The sequence below is a fragment of the Oncorhynchus nerka genome, linkage group LG11, assembly GCF_034236695.1.
Source record: "Oncorhynchus nerka isolate Pitt River linkage group LG11, Oner_Uvic_2.0, whole genome shotgun sequence".
Classification (NCBI taxonomy): Eukaryota; Metazoa; Chordata; class Actinopteri; order Salmoniformes; family Salmonidae; genus Oncorhynchus; species Oncorhynchus nerka.
Genome location: NC_088406.1, coordinates 55,157,677 through 55,171,408, shown reverse-complemented (window position 1 = coordinate 55,171,408; position 13,732 = coordinate 55,157,677). Strand labels below are relative to the sequence as shown.

At 40.4% G+C, this 13,732-nt stretch overlaps 1 protein-coding gene across 2 annotated transcripts in view; it reads right to left on the bottom strand.

Moving 5' to 3' along the window:
- Positions 1-13,732, bottom strand: part of LOC115137514 (beta-1,3-glucosyltransferase-like) — a 167,276-nt gene that overhangs the window by 138,323 nt on the left and 15,221 nt on the right. For both annotated transcript variants that reach the window (XM_065024671.1, XM_065024672.1), the window contains exon 2: positions 6,620-6,654. In XM_065024671.1, coding sequence (XP_064880743.1) covers positions 6,620-6,654 — 35 coding nt within the window. The remainder of the gene's footprint in view (positions 1-6,619; positions 6,655-13,732) is intronic.

Sequence of the window (13,732 nt, the reverse complement as noted above, 5' to 3'; positions counted from 1 at the left end):
TTTAAAGAAGGACATTATCGAACAAAAGATCTTCAAAAGGTAAGGCATTTATTATATCACTATTTCTGACTTTCGTTGCGCACCTGCCTGGTTGAAATATGTTTTTCATGCTTTTGTACAGCTTTCGCTGTAAAGCCTTTTTGAAATCTGACACAGCGGCTGGATTAACAAGAAGTTAAGCTTTAATTTGATGTATAACTCTTGTATTTTCATGAATGTTAAATATTTATATTTCTGTAAAATGAATTTCGCGCACTGCAATTTCACCGGATGTTGTCGAGGTGGGTCGCTCGCGGACTGCCTGCGCTAGAAAGGTTATGCTTGGGGTCATTGTCCATTTGGAAGACCCATTTGCAATCAAGCTTTAACTTCATGACTGATGTCTTGAGATGTTTGCCATGACATCATTTTCTGGAATCTTCCAAGCTGTTTAAAGGCACAGTCAACTTAGTGTATGTAAACTTCTGACCCACTGGAACTGTGATACAGTGAATTATAAGTGAAATCATCTGTAAACAACTGTTGGAAAAATGACTTGTGTCATGTACAAAGTAGATGTCCTAACCGACTTGCCAAAACCATAGTTTGTTAACAAGAAATGTGTGGACTGGTTGAAAAACGAGTTTTAATGACTCCAAAGTATATGTAAACTTCCGACTTCAACTGTATATATATATAAGTCGGAGGTTTACATACACTTAGGTTGGAGTCATTAAAACTTGTTTTCCCACAAATTTCTTGTTTACAAACTATAGTTTTGGCAAGCCGGTTAGGACATCTGCTTTATGCACAACACAAGTAATTTTTCCAATAATTGTTTACACACAGATTATTTAACTTATAATTCACTGTATTACAATTCCAGGGGGTCAGACGTTTACATACAATAAGTTGACTGTGCCTTTAAAAAGCTTTGAAAATTCCAGAAAATGACACCATGGCTTTAGTAGCTTCTGATAATTTGAGTCAATTGGAGGCGTACCTGTGGATGTATTTCAAGGCTTACCTTCAAACTCAGTGCCTCTTTGCTTGACATCATGGGGAAATTAAAAGAAATCAGCCAAGACGTCAGAAAAAAATTGTAGATCTCCACAAGTCTGGTTCATCCTTGGGAGCAATTTCCAAACGCCTGAAGGTACCACGTTCATCTGTACAAACAATAGTACGCAAGTATAAACACCATGGGGCCATGCAGCCATCTTACCGCTCAGGAAGGAGATGCGTTCTGTCTCCTAGAGGTGAACGTACTTTGGTGCAAAAAGTGTGAATCAATCCCAGAACAACAGTAAAGGACATTGTGAAGATGCTGGAGGAAACAGGTACAAAAGTATCTATAGCCACAGTAAAACGAGTCCTATATCGACATAACAAGGCCATTCAGCAAGGAAGAAGCCACTGCTCCAAAACCAGCATAAAAAAGCCAGACTACGGTTTGCAGCTGCACATGGGGACAAATATCATACTTTTTGGAGAAATGTACTCTGGTCTGATGAAACAAAAATAGAACTGTTTGGCCATAGTCACCATTGTTATGTTTGGAGGAAAAAGGGGGAGGCTTGCAAGCCGAAGAACACCATCCCAACCGTGAAGCATGGGGGAAGCAGCATCATGCTGTGGGGGTGCTTTGCTGCAGGAGAGACTGATGCACTTCACAAAATAGATGGTATCATGAGGGTTAAATGGCTTAAGGACAACAAAGTCAAGGTATTGGAGTGGCCATCACAAAGCCCTGACCTCAATCCTATAGAAAATGTGTGGGCAGAACTGAAAAAGTGTGTGCGAGCAAAGAGGCCTGCATTCCCAGTGACTCAGTTACACCAGCTCTGTCAGGAGGAATGGGCCAAAATTCATCCAACTCATTGTGGGAAGCTTGTGGAAGGCTATCCTAAACGTTTGACCCAAGTTAAACAATTTAAAGCCAATGCTACCAGATACTAATTGAGTGTATGTAAACTTCTGACCCACTGGGAATGTGATGAAATAAATAAAAGCTGAAATAAATCACTCTACTATTATTCTGACATTTCACATTCTTAAAATAAAGCGGTGATGCTAACTGACCTAAAACAAGGAATTTTATACTGGGATTAAATGTCAGAAATTGTGAAAAACTGAGTTTAAATGTATTTGGCTAAGGTGTATGTAAACTGCCGACTTCAACTGTGTGTGTAAAACAGCCGAGGTGATAGTTTTTTATTCCAGGTTCGTTGCTCTAAATGTGTATGGGTGGAGAGAGGGTTGGATTTACAGGATTACTCGCTCTGGATTGTCAGTACTGCATGTATTCTTTGCTATTGTGCCATGGCTGTGTCAGGGTCGATTGTGAGTTAAAATGATTTTCCCTTTATGGGTAGTGTGATGACGAAGACTTATTTTTACTTGCAGTCATTAGCGGCTGTTAGAATGCATGTTCCTTATTCCTTCTTGTTGGACTATAACAGGATATAAGAAGGACGACATGAAATACGTCTCTCTGCCGATAGGCAGCGTGCATGGAAATGGACAAAAGAAAAGGTCTTACGATGTTTATAGGTATTTATCTCTTAATGTTTTCAAACAGTTGGATCCAATGAACTGACAAGACTGGGCTCACATGCTCATAGCCTTTGCTAGGACTTTCTTAATATAAGCATGAAATTATAATATTGTGCTCTTATTAATTATAATAATATTATTAATTATTATTTTATTTTAGTGACTGTTCTCCATGCTATTTGGTTAGTTCTCTTAGGTCTTAGTGACACCAGACCTAGATATGGGGGAGGTTTTAGTGGGTGGAATATTAAAGACAATTGGAGGTTTACACAGTTCCAGATACAGTATGCTTAACATGGCAAATATTATAGTACAGCTATAAAGGGGAGGTTTTAGTGGCTGGAATATTAGAACAATTGGAGGTTTACACAGTTGCAGCTACAGTATGCTTAACAGGGCAAATATTATAGTACACCTATATGGGCACTTAATCATCATGTCACATTTTACAAATATAGATGAGGTTGGGTGGGAAAAGGACTGGGAGGGAGAAATTATTTTGTCATGGGCAAAGAAACTCAAAAGGAGTGATATTAATTAACAACAATTTTGATCTAATTGTGCAAACTGAAAACAGATCCTCAAGGAAGAAGGATCCTTTGAAATATGCTATTGGCCCAAAAAAGGATCTGGCTAATTAATCTATATGGGCCAAATAATGATGATCCACACTTCTAAAATATATATAATAATCTATTGAGCTCACAAGCAACGCATGAATCTATTATTATGGTGGGAGATGATAATGCGGTTTTAAGTACCTCAATAGATCGTAAAGGAAATCACTCTACACACTATCACCCTCAAGCACTGAAGGGGATCACAAAGATCATTGATACATTAGAACTAGTGGATATATTTAGGTTGAAAAACCCTGCCCTAGTGAGATATACAGTTGGGCAAAAAAGTATTTAGTCAGCCACCAAATGTGCAAGTTCTCCCACTTAAAAAGATGAGAGAGGCCTGTAATTTTCATCATAAGTACACTTCAACTATGAAAGACAAAATGAAGAAAAAAATCCAGAAAATCACATTGTCGGATTTTTTAGGAATTTATTTGCAAATTATGGTGGAAAATAAGTATTTTACGATAGTAAAATAATAATTAAGTAAATAAGTACGATAGCACGTAGTGCACATAAAATAAGATGTTCATATGTTCAGATGTTCATATGTTTATCTAAAGTTTAATGTGTTTCCATCACATTTTCAATTATTCCGATAGTTTTACAAAACTGTGCCTACTCTGGTCTTGGGAACATGCGCTCTAGCCAACAACTCGCAGATACAGTGCAGGTAAACTAGTCTAGTTACATGATGAGATTATTATGGATAAGAGAGGATATTTTTATTTGTCAAATGGCAGTCCAACATCAATCATCATGTCACCAGAATAAGACCCTTGATATTTTTTTGGAAAGCAGCATCAAGCTCATCACCCTGTGAAGATCCTCATAACTTATTTGCCTTATAGCCTAATAAACTGCATGCTTTCCAAGTCGTAGCGGGAGGACCACACACCACATCATCGCACAACTTCAAGTTTATTTTGATATAATGATTATTATGCTGAACAAAAATGAACCCATGTTTCATGACTTTAAATAAAAGATCCCAGAAATGTTGCATACGCACAAAAAGCTTATTTCTCTCAAATGTTGTGCACAAATTTGTTTACTATCCTACCTGTCCTTAACTTTGGCGATATAATTTACAAAATAGCCTCCAACACTCTACTCAGCAAGCTGGATGCAGTCTATCACAGTGCCATCCGTTTTGTCACCAACGCCCCATATACCACCCACCACTGCGACCTGTATGCTCTCGTCGGCTGGCCCTCGCTACATATTCATCGCCAGACCCACCGGCTCCAGGTCATCTATAAGTCTTTGCTAGCTAAAGCTCCGCCTTATCTCAGCTCACTGGTCACCTTAACAACACCCACCCATAGCACGCACTCCAGCAGGTATATTTCACTGGTCATCCCCAAAGCAAACACCTCCTTTGACACCTTTCTTTCCGGTTCTCTGCTGCCATTGACTAGAACAAATGGCAAAAATCGGTGAAGTTGGAGACATATCTCCCTCACTAACTTTAAGCATCAGCTGTCAGAGCAGCTGTACAGTACACAGCCCATCTGTAAATAGCCCATCCAATCAACCTACCCCATCCCCATATTGTTTTTATTTACTTTTCTTCTCTTTTGCACACCAATATTTCTACTTGCACATCATCATCTGCACATCTATCACTCCAGTGTTAATTTGCTCAATTTTAATTACTTCGCTACTATAGCCAATTAATTGCCTTACCTCCTTACGTCATTTGTACACACTGTATAGACTGTTTCTATTGTGTTATTGACTGTACGTTTGTTTATTTCATGTGTAACTCTGTGTCTTTGTTTGTGTCGCACTGCTTTACTTTATCTTGGTCAGGTCGCAGTTGTAAATGAGAACTTGTTCTCAACTGGCCTACCTGGTTAAATAAAGGTGAAATATATTTTTTTTAATTCTCCTATGCCAAGATAATCAATCCACCTGACAGCATGTGGCATATCACGAAGCTGATTAAACAGCATGATCATTACACAGGTGCACCTTTTGCAGGGGACAATAAAAGCCCACTTTTGTCACACAACACAATGCCACAGATGTCTAATGTTTTGAGGGAGTGTGCAACCGGCATGCTGACTGCAGGTATTGAGTATTGAATGAGTATTGAATGTTAATTTCTCCACCATAAGCAGCCTCCAACGTCATTTTAGATAATTTTTAGTACCAGCCTCACAACCGCAAACCAAATGTATGGGGTCGTGTGGGCGAGAGGTTTACTGATGTCAAACACTGTGAACAGAGTGGCGATGGGGTTATGGTATGGGCAGGCAAAAGCTACGGACAACGAACACAACTGCCTTTTTTTAATGGTAATTTGAATGCACAGAGATACGTGACGAGATCCTGAGGCCCGTTGTCGTGCCATTCATCCGCCGCTATATACCTCACGTTTCAGCATGATAATGCACGACCCCATGTCACAAGGATCTGTAATTCCTGGAATTGTTGCATGTAGCACTTATATTATTTGTTCAGTATATACATTTTTGCGCATAAAGGTGTTTCCACCTTCATTTCTCCCATAATTAACTTTACAGACATAAAACGATCCCACCATGTCGAACAAACAAATTATCTGTTGGCATTTATCAAATTGTCCCGAAACTTCCTGTTTCCATCCCAGCTGTCGTGATTGTGTTTAATAAGGTAGGACTTTACTCACATAAAAATCATTTTTGTGGTTAGTGAAATGGATTCTCAAAGCAAACAAAGTTTGGAGTCAAATAAAGATCCTTTGAAGCTTAAACCAGTGGTGAAAGTCTGCTGGCTGTGACTGCAGCTCGAGCGCATTGACAAATGCAAACAAGAGACAACCCTCCACTCTAGTTTTTTACACCTTGTGATTTTTTTCCTCTGCCTGGCACCGTATTAAACTGATAAAAGTCAAATAAAAAAATATTATATAAAACTGTGAACGTAGATGGGGGAGGACAAGATGGGGAGGCAGAGAACAGGGGAGACAGAAACTGCTGACAAAGGTAAACAAAGAGAATTTCGGGGGAGACAGTGTGAAGCTAAGCAGCTCAGCCACAAGCGCTTCTGTCAGAGTTCCCCTCACACTGATAACAATTATAGTGACTGAACACCCTCATTATTTATTGAGAGGCGAGTACACAGGACTGATTGAAAACAAAAAAAAGGAAAAGAACAGCAAGAGCAACAGTAAAGGATCCACTATTTGAGGGCGACAAAAATAAGAGATAAAAAGGGTATGGATTTGTAGTGATAGCGGTGATTTGACCAGGAGGCCATTGATCAAGGGGTTGATAGAGAAGAGAACATCTTTGGGTTTGATTGAGGTTGCTTAAGAAATCAAAACCTTTAATAGGGGTTGATGAGGGAACCGGGTAGAAATATGAGAAGCATACCAATCAGCCCAAATTAGTAACAGGCACCCAAATTAAATCTGAGTGAAATTTGCATAATTGTGGCACCATGACGCAATTAACCAAAAAAAAAATCCTTACCTGTCTTGAGCTGCTGGTGGCAATGTTGGCAGGAACTTCAAAGAATGAGGGAGAAAAAGGGAGAAAAAGAAATGATAAATCAAAATGAGACACTGAAATCACTGAAAGCCTGACAGTGAATTGTTTATTTCTTTTATTTAACCTTTAACTAGGCAAGTCAAACCATTTAGACTGGTTGACAGAAATGTGCACCAAAGATATATATTGTCCCGAGGGGTTTATAGTCACGACTCTAATCAGTATAGAGGAACCTGCCTAATGAAACATCATTGGGGCCCATCATAGCAGAAAGGTTAGTTACCAGGAGATTTAACAGACCCTCAGGGAGGAAGCTCTTTCCCGTGTGTGTCTGTGTTTGTTTCTGATAGTACGCAGTCTGTGTGCACCACCATTCATCTATGAAAGTTTGCAATTAGACCATGGGAAGCCTATATCCAATTTTAACTCTATCGATTCAAGGCAAAAGGGGCCTTCACATGAGGATTCCAAATCAATACTGAGGATCAAAACAGCAGTTAGGACAATATATTTCTATACTAGTCAATTCAACATTAGCTGGCTGCGTGTGTGTGTGTTGGGGCTTCTAACAGCTTCATATCTACATGCAATTACAAGATAGAGCTGAAGAGTCACATTTCCCGTATTGTGTAAAATAGCCTTCCGAGGCTCAAACACACAGAGAGAGAGAGCGATAAAGAGAGAGGTGTTGATTAAGAAGCCGGAGCCCTAATCTGAGGATTAGGCCAGGACACAGAATATAGCCTTATGAATATACTACTGCCTAGCACAGGCCTGGGCAACTCCAGTCCTCAGGGGCCTGATTCGTGTCACACTTTTCCCCCAGTCCCAGTAAACAAACCAAGCTCCAATAATCACCAAATCATGAACTTCAGTTACAAATGCAATTAGTTTAAATCAGGTGTGTTTGCTAGGGATGGGGGGAAAGTGTAAGACCAATCAGGCCCCCGAGGACTGGAATTTCCCAGGCCTGGCTTATACTTTATATGTACTTAACACCTCTAAACATTTTCCACATCTGTGTTGTAGATTCCATATTATAAACGGTGGTTCGAGCTCGGAATGCTGATTGGCGTTGCGTTGTGCCTAAGAACATCCCTGGCTGCATACCACACCAACGCGTGCCTTATTGCTTACATTTTTTTGGAATATGTATTTTTAGAGTATGTGTATCTGTGGCAATAGAAACACAACCTCGGCATTGATAGTGACATCTTCTTACCAACTGAGCCACACAGGAGATTAATTTCATCAACCAGCCCACACATTATGTACACTGAGAAAGAGTCAATCGTTTCTACCTACAACTACTAAAGATTCATTCCTCAATTGAATAATGAGGAAATTTGCAAATTATGGTGCACCGCGTTATTGTTTCATGTTAAAGACATGGCAGCTAATTGTAATGGAGCAAATGTATTGTAATATGGTGAATTATACAGAATTGTTGAGCCAAGATTCATGAAATATGAATTTGAGTACAAAACGCTTGAACAATTATATCATTCTATCCAACCTCGATGGCCTATCAGCAGGACAATATACCCTTACCGAGTTAACCAAATGCATTGTTTTCTAACCACATCTGGATCCATAACGAATTATGGGAATAAATATCACTGAATGACAGAAATATTGGAATAAAGTAGGCTAATGAAGGCAACAAATAGTTGCTTACTGGAACACCCAAAGTCATCCAATTGTTATAATATGATTTGAAGCAATAGCCTACCCGCGTGTGGTCAACTATTTCAGCACCGTTTCACACTGCTCTGAGACAAGCATGGGGACTGGTCTTGGTAAATCAATGAGATTATTATTTTTACTGAATCTCCGGTTGGGCCAGTCATGTTGTACAGCGCCAGTTTTGTTTTTCTTGGAAAAGAAACAATAATAATCAAATGAATTAAGCTACATTTCTTAAAATCAATCCCATATACTATGTTCTTACAAAAAGTTGTAAATTCTCCAGTAACTCTCAGATGTTCATTAGGGCATGGAAAATAAAAATAGGACATGGAAAACAAACATTTAAGTTTCTTATTGAAAACACCGGAAGTGCTCAGATAAGAATGCCATTTTTTTTATCCTTGTTACATTTCCAAGCAAGAAACAGAAAATTGTCACTCAAACAGAAGGGCGGGGACTAACAGAGAGTCACCAACAACAAACAAAACAAGTGCAGTTCTAGGAGGGCTTCTGAAAGACACTCATGGGGGTGTCCACTAGCAACAACAACTAGGACCTAAAAGACACCCACATTGAGGGCCCAAGAGAAGGCAAACAAAATTAAAACTCAAACTTAAAAGACAGGAAGCAAACCAAAAAATGTGGAGCAAAATGAAAACAGGGAAGAACCAATAAAGGAGAGCCAACTTAAGGTGTTAACCCTCCACATCACTCAAACCAACTGAAGCACTGAGCCAGCCAATTTTAAATCTCACCTGTGCCGGCACAAGTGAAACACCTTCTGACATATGAGATGACAAGGCAGCACAGGTGTAACATATACTGACTAACGAGGTGACACCAATCGGTGTGCCCAACTTGCTAACGTCCAACCTCAAAATATAAATGGAAAAACCAAAGCTCGTATCACCTCGTATCCAAATATATCCTACAACCATCAGAAAACAACGACAATTTCACAACATGATCAACGTTAATGCATCACTATTTAAACACACCACCTTCTCCAATATAAACATGGTGTCTACTGGCTGTCAACACTTAACAAAACAGCCACCTTTTTTATATAGTACCAGTCAAAAGTTTGGACACACCTACTCATTCAAGGGTTTTCTTTATGTTTACTATTTTCTACATTGCATAATAATATTGAAGAAATCAAAACTATGAAATAACACATATGGAAACATGTAGTTAGCAAAAAAGTGTTAAACAACTCAAAATGTATTTTATCATTTAGATTCTTCAAAGTAGCCAACCTTTGCCTTGATGACAGCTTTGCACACTCTTGGCATTCTCTCAACCAGCTTCACCTGGAATGCTTTTCCAACAGTCTTGAATGAGTTCCCACATATGCTGTTCCTTCTCTCTGCGGTCCAACTCATCCCAAACCATCTCAATTGGGTTGAGGTCGGGTGATTGTGGAGCCCAGGTCATCTGATGCAGCACTCCATCACTCTCCTTGGTCAAATAGCCCTTACCTGTCATTGTTCTGTTGAAAAACAAATGACAGTCCCACTAAGCGCAAACCCGATGGGATGGCATATTGCTGCAGAATGCTGTGATGGTCATGCTGTTTAAGTGTGCCTTGAATTTTAAATAAATCACAGTGCCACCAGAAAAGCACCCCGACACCATAACACCTCCGCCATGCTTCCTGGTGGGAACCACCAGGGAACCACACATATGGAAATCATCCGTTAACCTACTCTGCGCCTCAAAAAGACACGGCGGTTGGAACCAAAAATCCCAAATTTGGACTCAGACCAAAAGACAGATTTCCACCAGTCTAATGTCCATTGCTTGTGTTTCTTGGTCTCTTCCTCTTATTGGTGTCCTTTAGTACTGGTTTCTTTGCAGCAATTTGACCATGAAGGCCTGATTCATGCAGTCTCCTCTGAGCAGTTGATGTTGAGATATGTCTGTTACTTGAACTCTGTGAAGCATTTATTTGGGCTGCAATCTGCGGTGCAGTTAACTTTAATGATCTTATCCTCTGCAGTAGAGGTTATTCTGGGTCTTCCTTTCCTGTGTCAGTCCTCATGAGAGCCAGCTTCTTCATAGCGCTTGATAGATTTTGCAACTGCACTTGAAGAAACTTTCAAAGTTCTTGACATTTTTCGAATTTACTGACATTCATGTCTTAAAGTAATGATGGACTGTCGTTTCTCTTTGCTTATTTGAGTAGTTCTTGCCATAATATGGACTTTGTCTTTTACCAAATAGGGCTATATTCTGTATACCACCCCTACCTTGTCACAACACAACTGATTAGCTCAAACACATTAAGGAAAGAAATTCCACAATTTAACAAGGCACACCTGTTAATTAAAATGCATTCCACGTGCCTACCTCATGAAGCTGGTTGAGAGAACGCCAAGAGTGTGCAAAGCTGCTCCGTTAATCTTTCCCTCAATTCTGACTAGTCTCCCAGTCCCTGCCGACGACAGACATCCCCACAGCATGATGCAGCTACCACCATGCTTGACCGATGGTGCCTTGTTTCCTCCAGATGTGACACTTGGCATTCAGACAAAAGAGTTCAGTCTTGGTTTCATCAGACCAGAGAATCTTGTTTCTCATGGTCTGCGAGTCCTTTAGGTGCCTTTTGGAAAACTCCCAAGCGGTCTTTTACTGAGGAGTGGCTTACGTCTGGCCACTCTACCATAAATGCTGATTGGTGGAGTGCTGCAGAGATGGTTGTCCTTCTGGAAGTTTCTCCCATCTCCACAGAGGAACTCTGGAGAGTGACCATCAGGTTCTTGTTCACCTCCCTGACCAAGCCCCCCCCCCGATTGCTCAGTTTGGCCGGGCGGTCAGCTCTAGGAAGAGTCTTGGTGGTTCCAAACTTCTTACATATAAGAATGATGGAGGCCACTGCAGACATTTTTTGGTACCCTTCCCCAGATCTCATTTTGTCATTTTCAATGTCATTTTCAGGATTTTTTTTCTCATTTTGTCTGTCATAGTTGAAGTGTCCCTATGATGAAAATTACAGGCCTCTCTCATCTTTTTAAGTGGGAGAACTTGCACAATTGGTGGCTGACTAAATACTTTTTATGCCCCACTGTATCACTGTAAACATAACTATTTAATTTTAAAAATATATTAATAATACGCAATAAAAGCACTTTACGCGTTTTTAAGTTTCTAAACATTGCGACCCCTCTCCCTTTGCCTCACAATGGTTTGATACACTGCCTCCCACCCTCAGCAGTGGCACATGATGCATATACTGTGCAGGTACTGTGCATCTGTAAGTAGTTCAAACAAAGGATATGTTAAACATTTCTCTACTTCTACCACTCAATACAATAAAACACATTTATAACCATCACCAGTCTTAATTTTCGCTGCATCGAATTATAGGTCAATCTTTATGTTAGCTAGCGGTTAGCTGACATGTTCTAGCTAGCTACAGTAACATCTACCAGTGTTTGCAGCTGTTTGAATTCGAGTCAATGAGAGAAGCTAGCAATGCAATGTTGTGTTCCTTAGCTGGCAAGGTGACAGAGTGTTCGTGTCTACCGTCTGAAAGGGACTCAATGCATGTAGCTAACGTGAGGTTAATCCAGTCAATCGCTCCATAGCGATGTTTTGTGTTGGTAGGGTTCACACACACAATAGCTGAATTTGCAGAGCTAGCGAGCAAACCGATGGCGCAAACTAAAGCAAACATTAGCTAGCATGCTAGCTAGCATCTATTCCATTTATGTGGCATGGTCAAAGATGGAATCTTTGCTATCGTCAGTTTATTCCAAGATCAGCATGCAGCTGTAGTGCATGCTGATAAGTTTAACGATAAACTGAACTCAAAATTGAACAGAACTATACTCTCTTCTACCATTGTCTTAAATATCTTTAATGGTCTCGTTGCAAAAGCTAAATTGTCGCTAGGGGACTTTGAAGCACCTGTGTGCCGATCTTGGAGTAAACTGACGATAGCAAAGATTATAGCAAACACCACAGTAACGGAATTGGTGCTCGCTAGCTCTGCAAATTCAGATATTGTGGGAGCCAATATAAAACGAAAACATAAACTATATTAAAATTGCAAAAGGTTTCAGCATACGTCGTGTAAATGATGAACTCATATACAGCTGTAAATCCTTGTCACTGCAATCCGTTTCACATTTGCTTGCTGATTAGCTAGCTACCTGGTAGATCGAAGCCCATCTCATACTGTAAATAACCTGCACACTGTATGTGTCTGTCTGTGTGTGTGTGTGTGTGTGTGTGTGTGTGTGTGTGTGTGTGTGTGTGTGTGTAGCCAGCCAGCCAGCCAGCCAGCAAGGTTGAAAAATGGCAGAAAAAAGAGACATGAGAGAATTTTTCAGTACACCAAAATGAAAAGTAAGAACCCTAGTAGCCTGATATCTCAAAGACTAGTTGATTAAATGTTAAGAAAGAAGTGAAATGCTAATGGGAATGTTTCATAATGATGTCATTAGGCAGAGCAGGCAACAGATGGCACACAGACAGCAGAGCTGGGAACAGACTGGCAGGGACAGACTGGCAGGGACAGGGAGTCTCAGGTAAGTTTGTTGAGTCTTTGTTTGACAACATTATGAAAGGTTCCCTCTTTTTTAGACTTGCAAAATAGGGACATAATTGGACAATGCCATGGATACCCCAACTCTCAACTTAAACTGGTGACTGAACCAACATTAGTTTAAGGCAATGATATTGCTGTTGTGATTAATTGTGTCATTTTGGGTACCGGTAGTTAAGAATATGGCAAACACCTCATTTATTTTCTAGGAGACAGACTGAGTCAGTAAGGGTGGTGAAAGAGCCAGGGAGAGAGACTTCAGAGGACAGTGTCACAGCCACGGCAGGACCAGGTGTCAACCTTGTTGCAAGCAGCACCAGTATAGGGGACAGTGGCACAGCATTGTCCAGTTACCTCAGTGATGGCACAAAACCATATCAGCCACACCCACAATTTATGTTTCAAGAGAGATGGTTTGGCGATTTCCCCTGGCTACATTATAATCCATCAATAAAAGGAGTGTTGTGTTCACTGTAGCCAAGGGTTTTCAAGCCAGCCATCTTTTGGCCAAAGAGCGGATGCTGCCTTCATTAGTGCAGGATTTAGGAACTGGAGAAAAGCCATTGAGAAATTCACAGCACATCAAAACTGTCAAACCCACTGCCACTTTGTAACTGTAACAGCACACCAGCAAATCCAATCAGTGCCCAGTTATCTAGCGCGTGGGGTAAACAGCAAGAGGACGCAAGGCGTTGCTTGATGAAAATTGTAAGTTCGGTGTGGCACGCAGCAAGACAGGTACAAGCCTTTAGAGGCCACACGGATGACAGTGGGAATTTATACCAGCTTTTGAAATTTAGGGCAGAAGAGGATAATCCCATTGTACTGAAGTGGTTATCAGAGCGTACCACAAT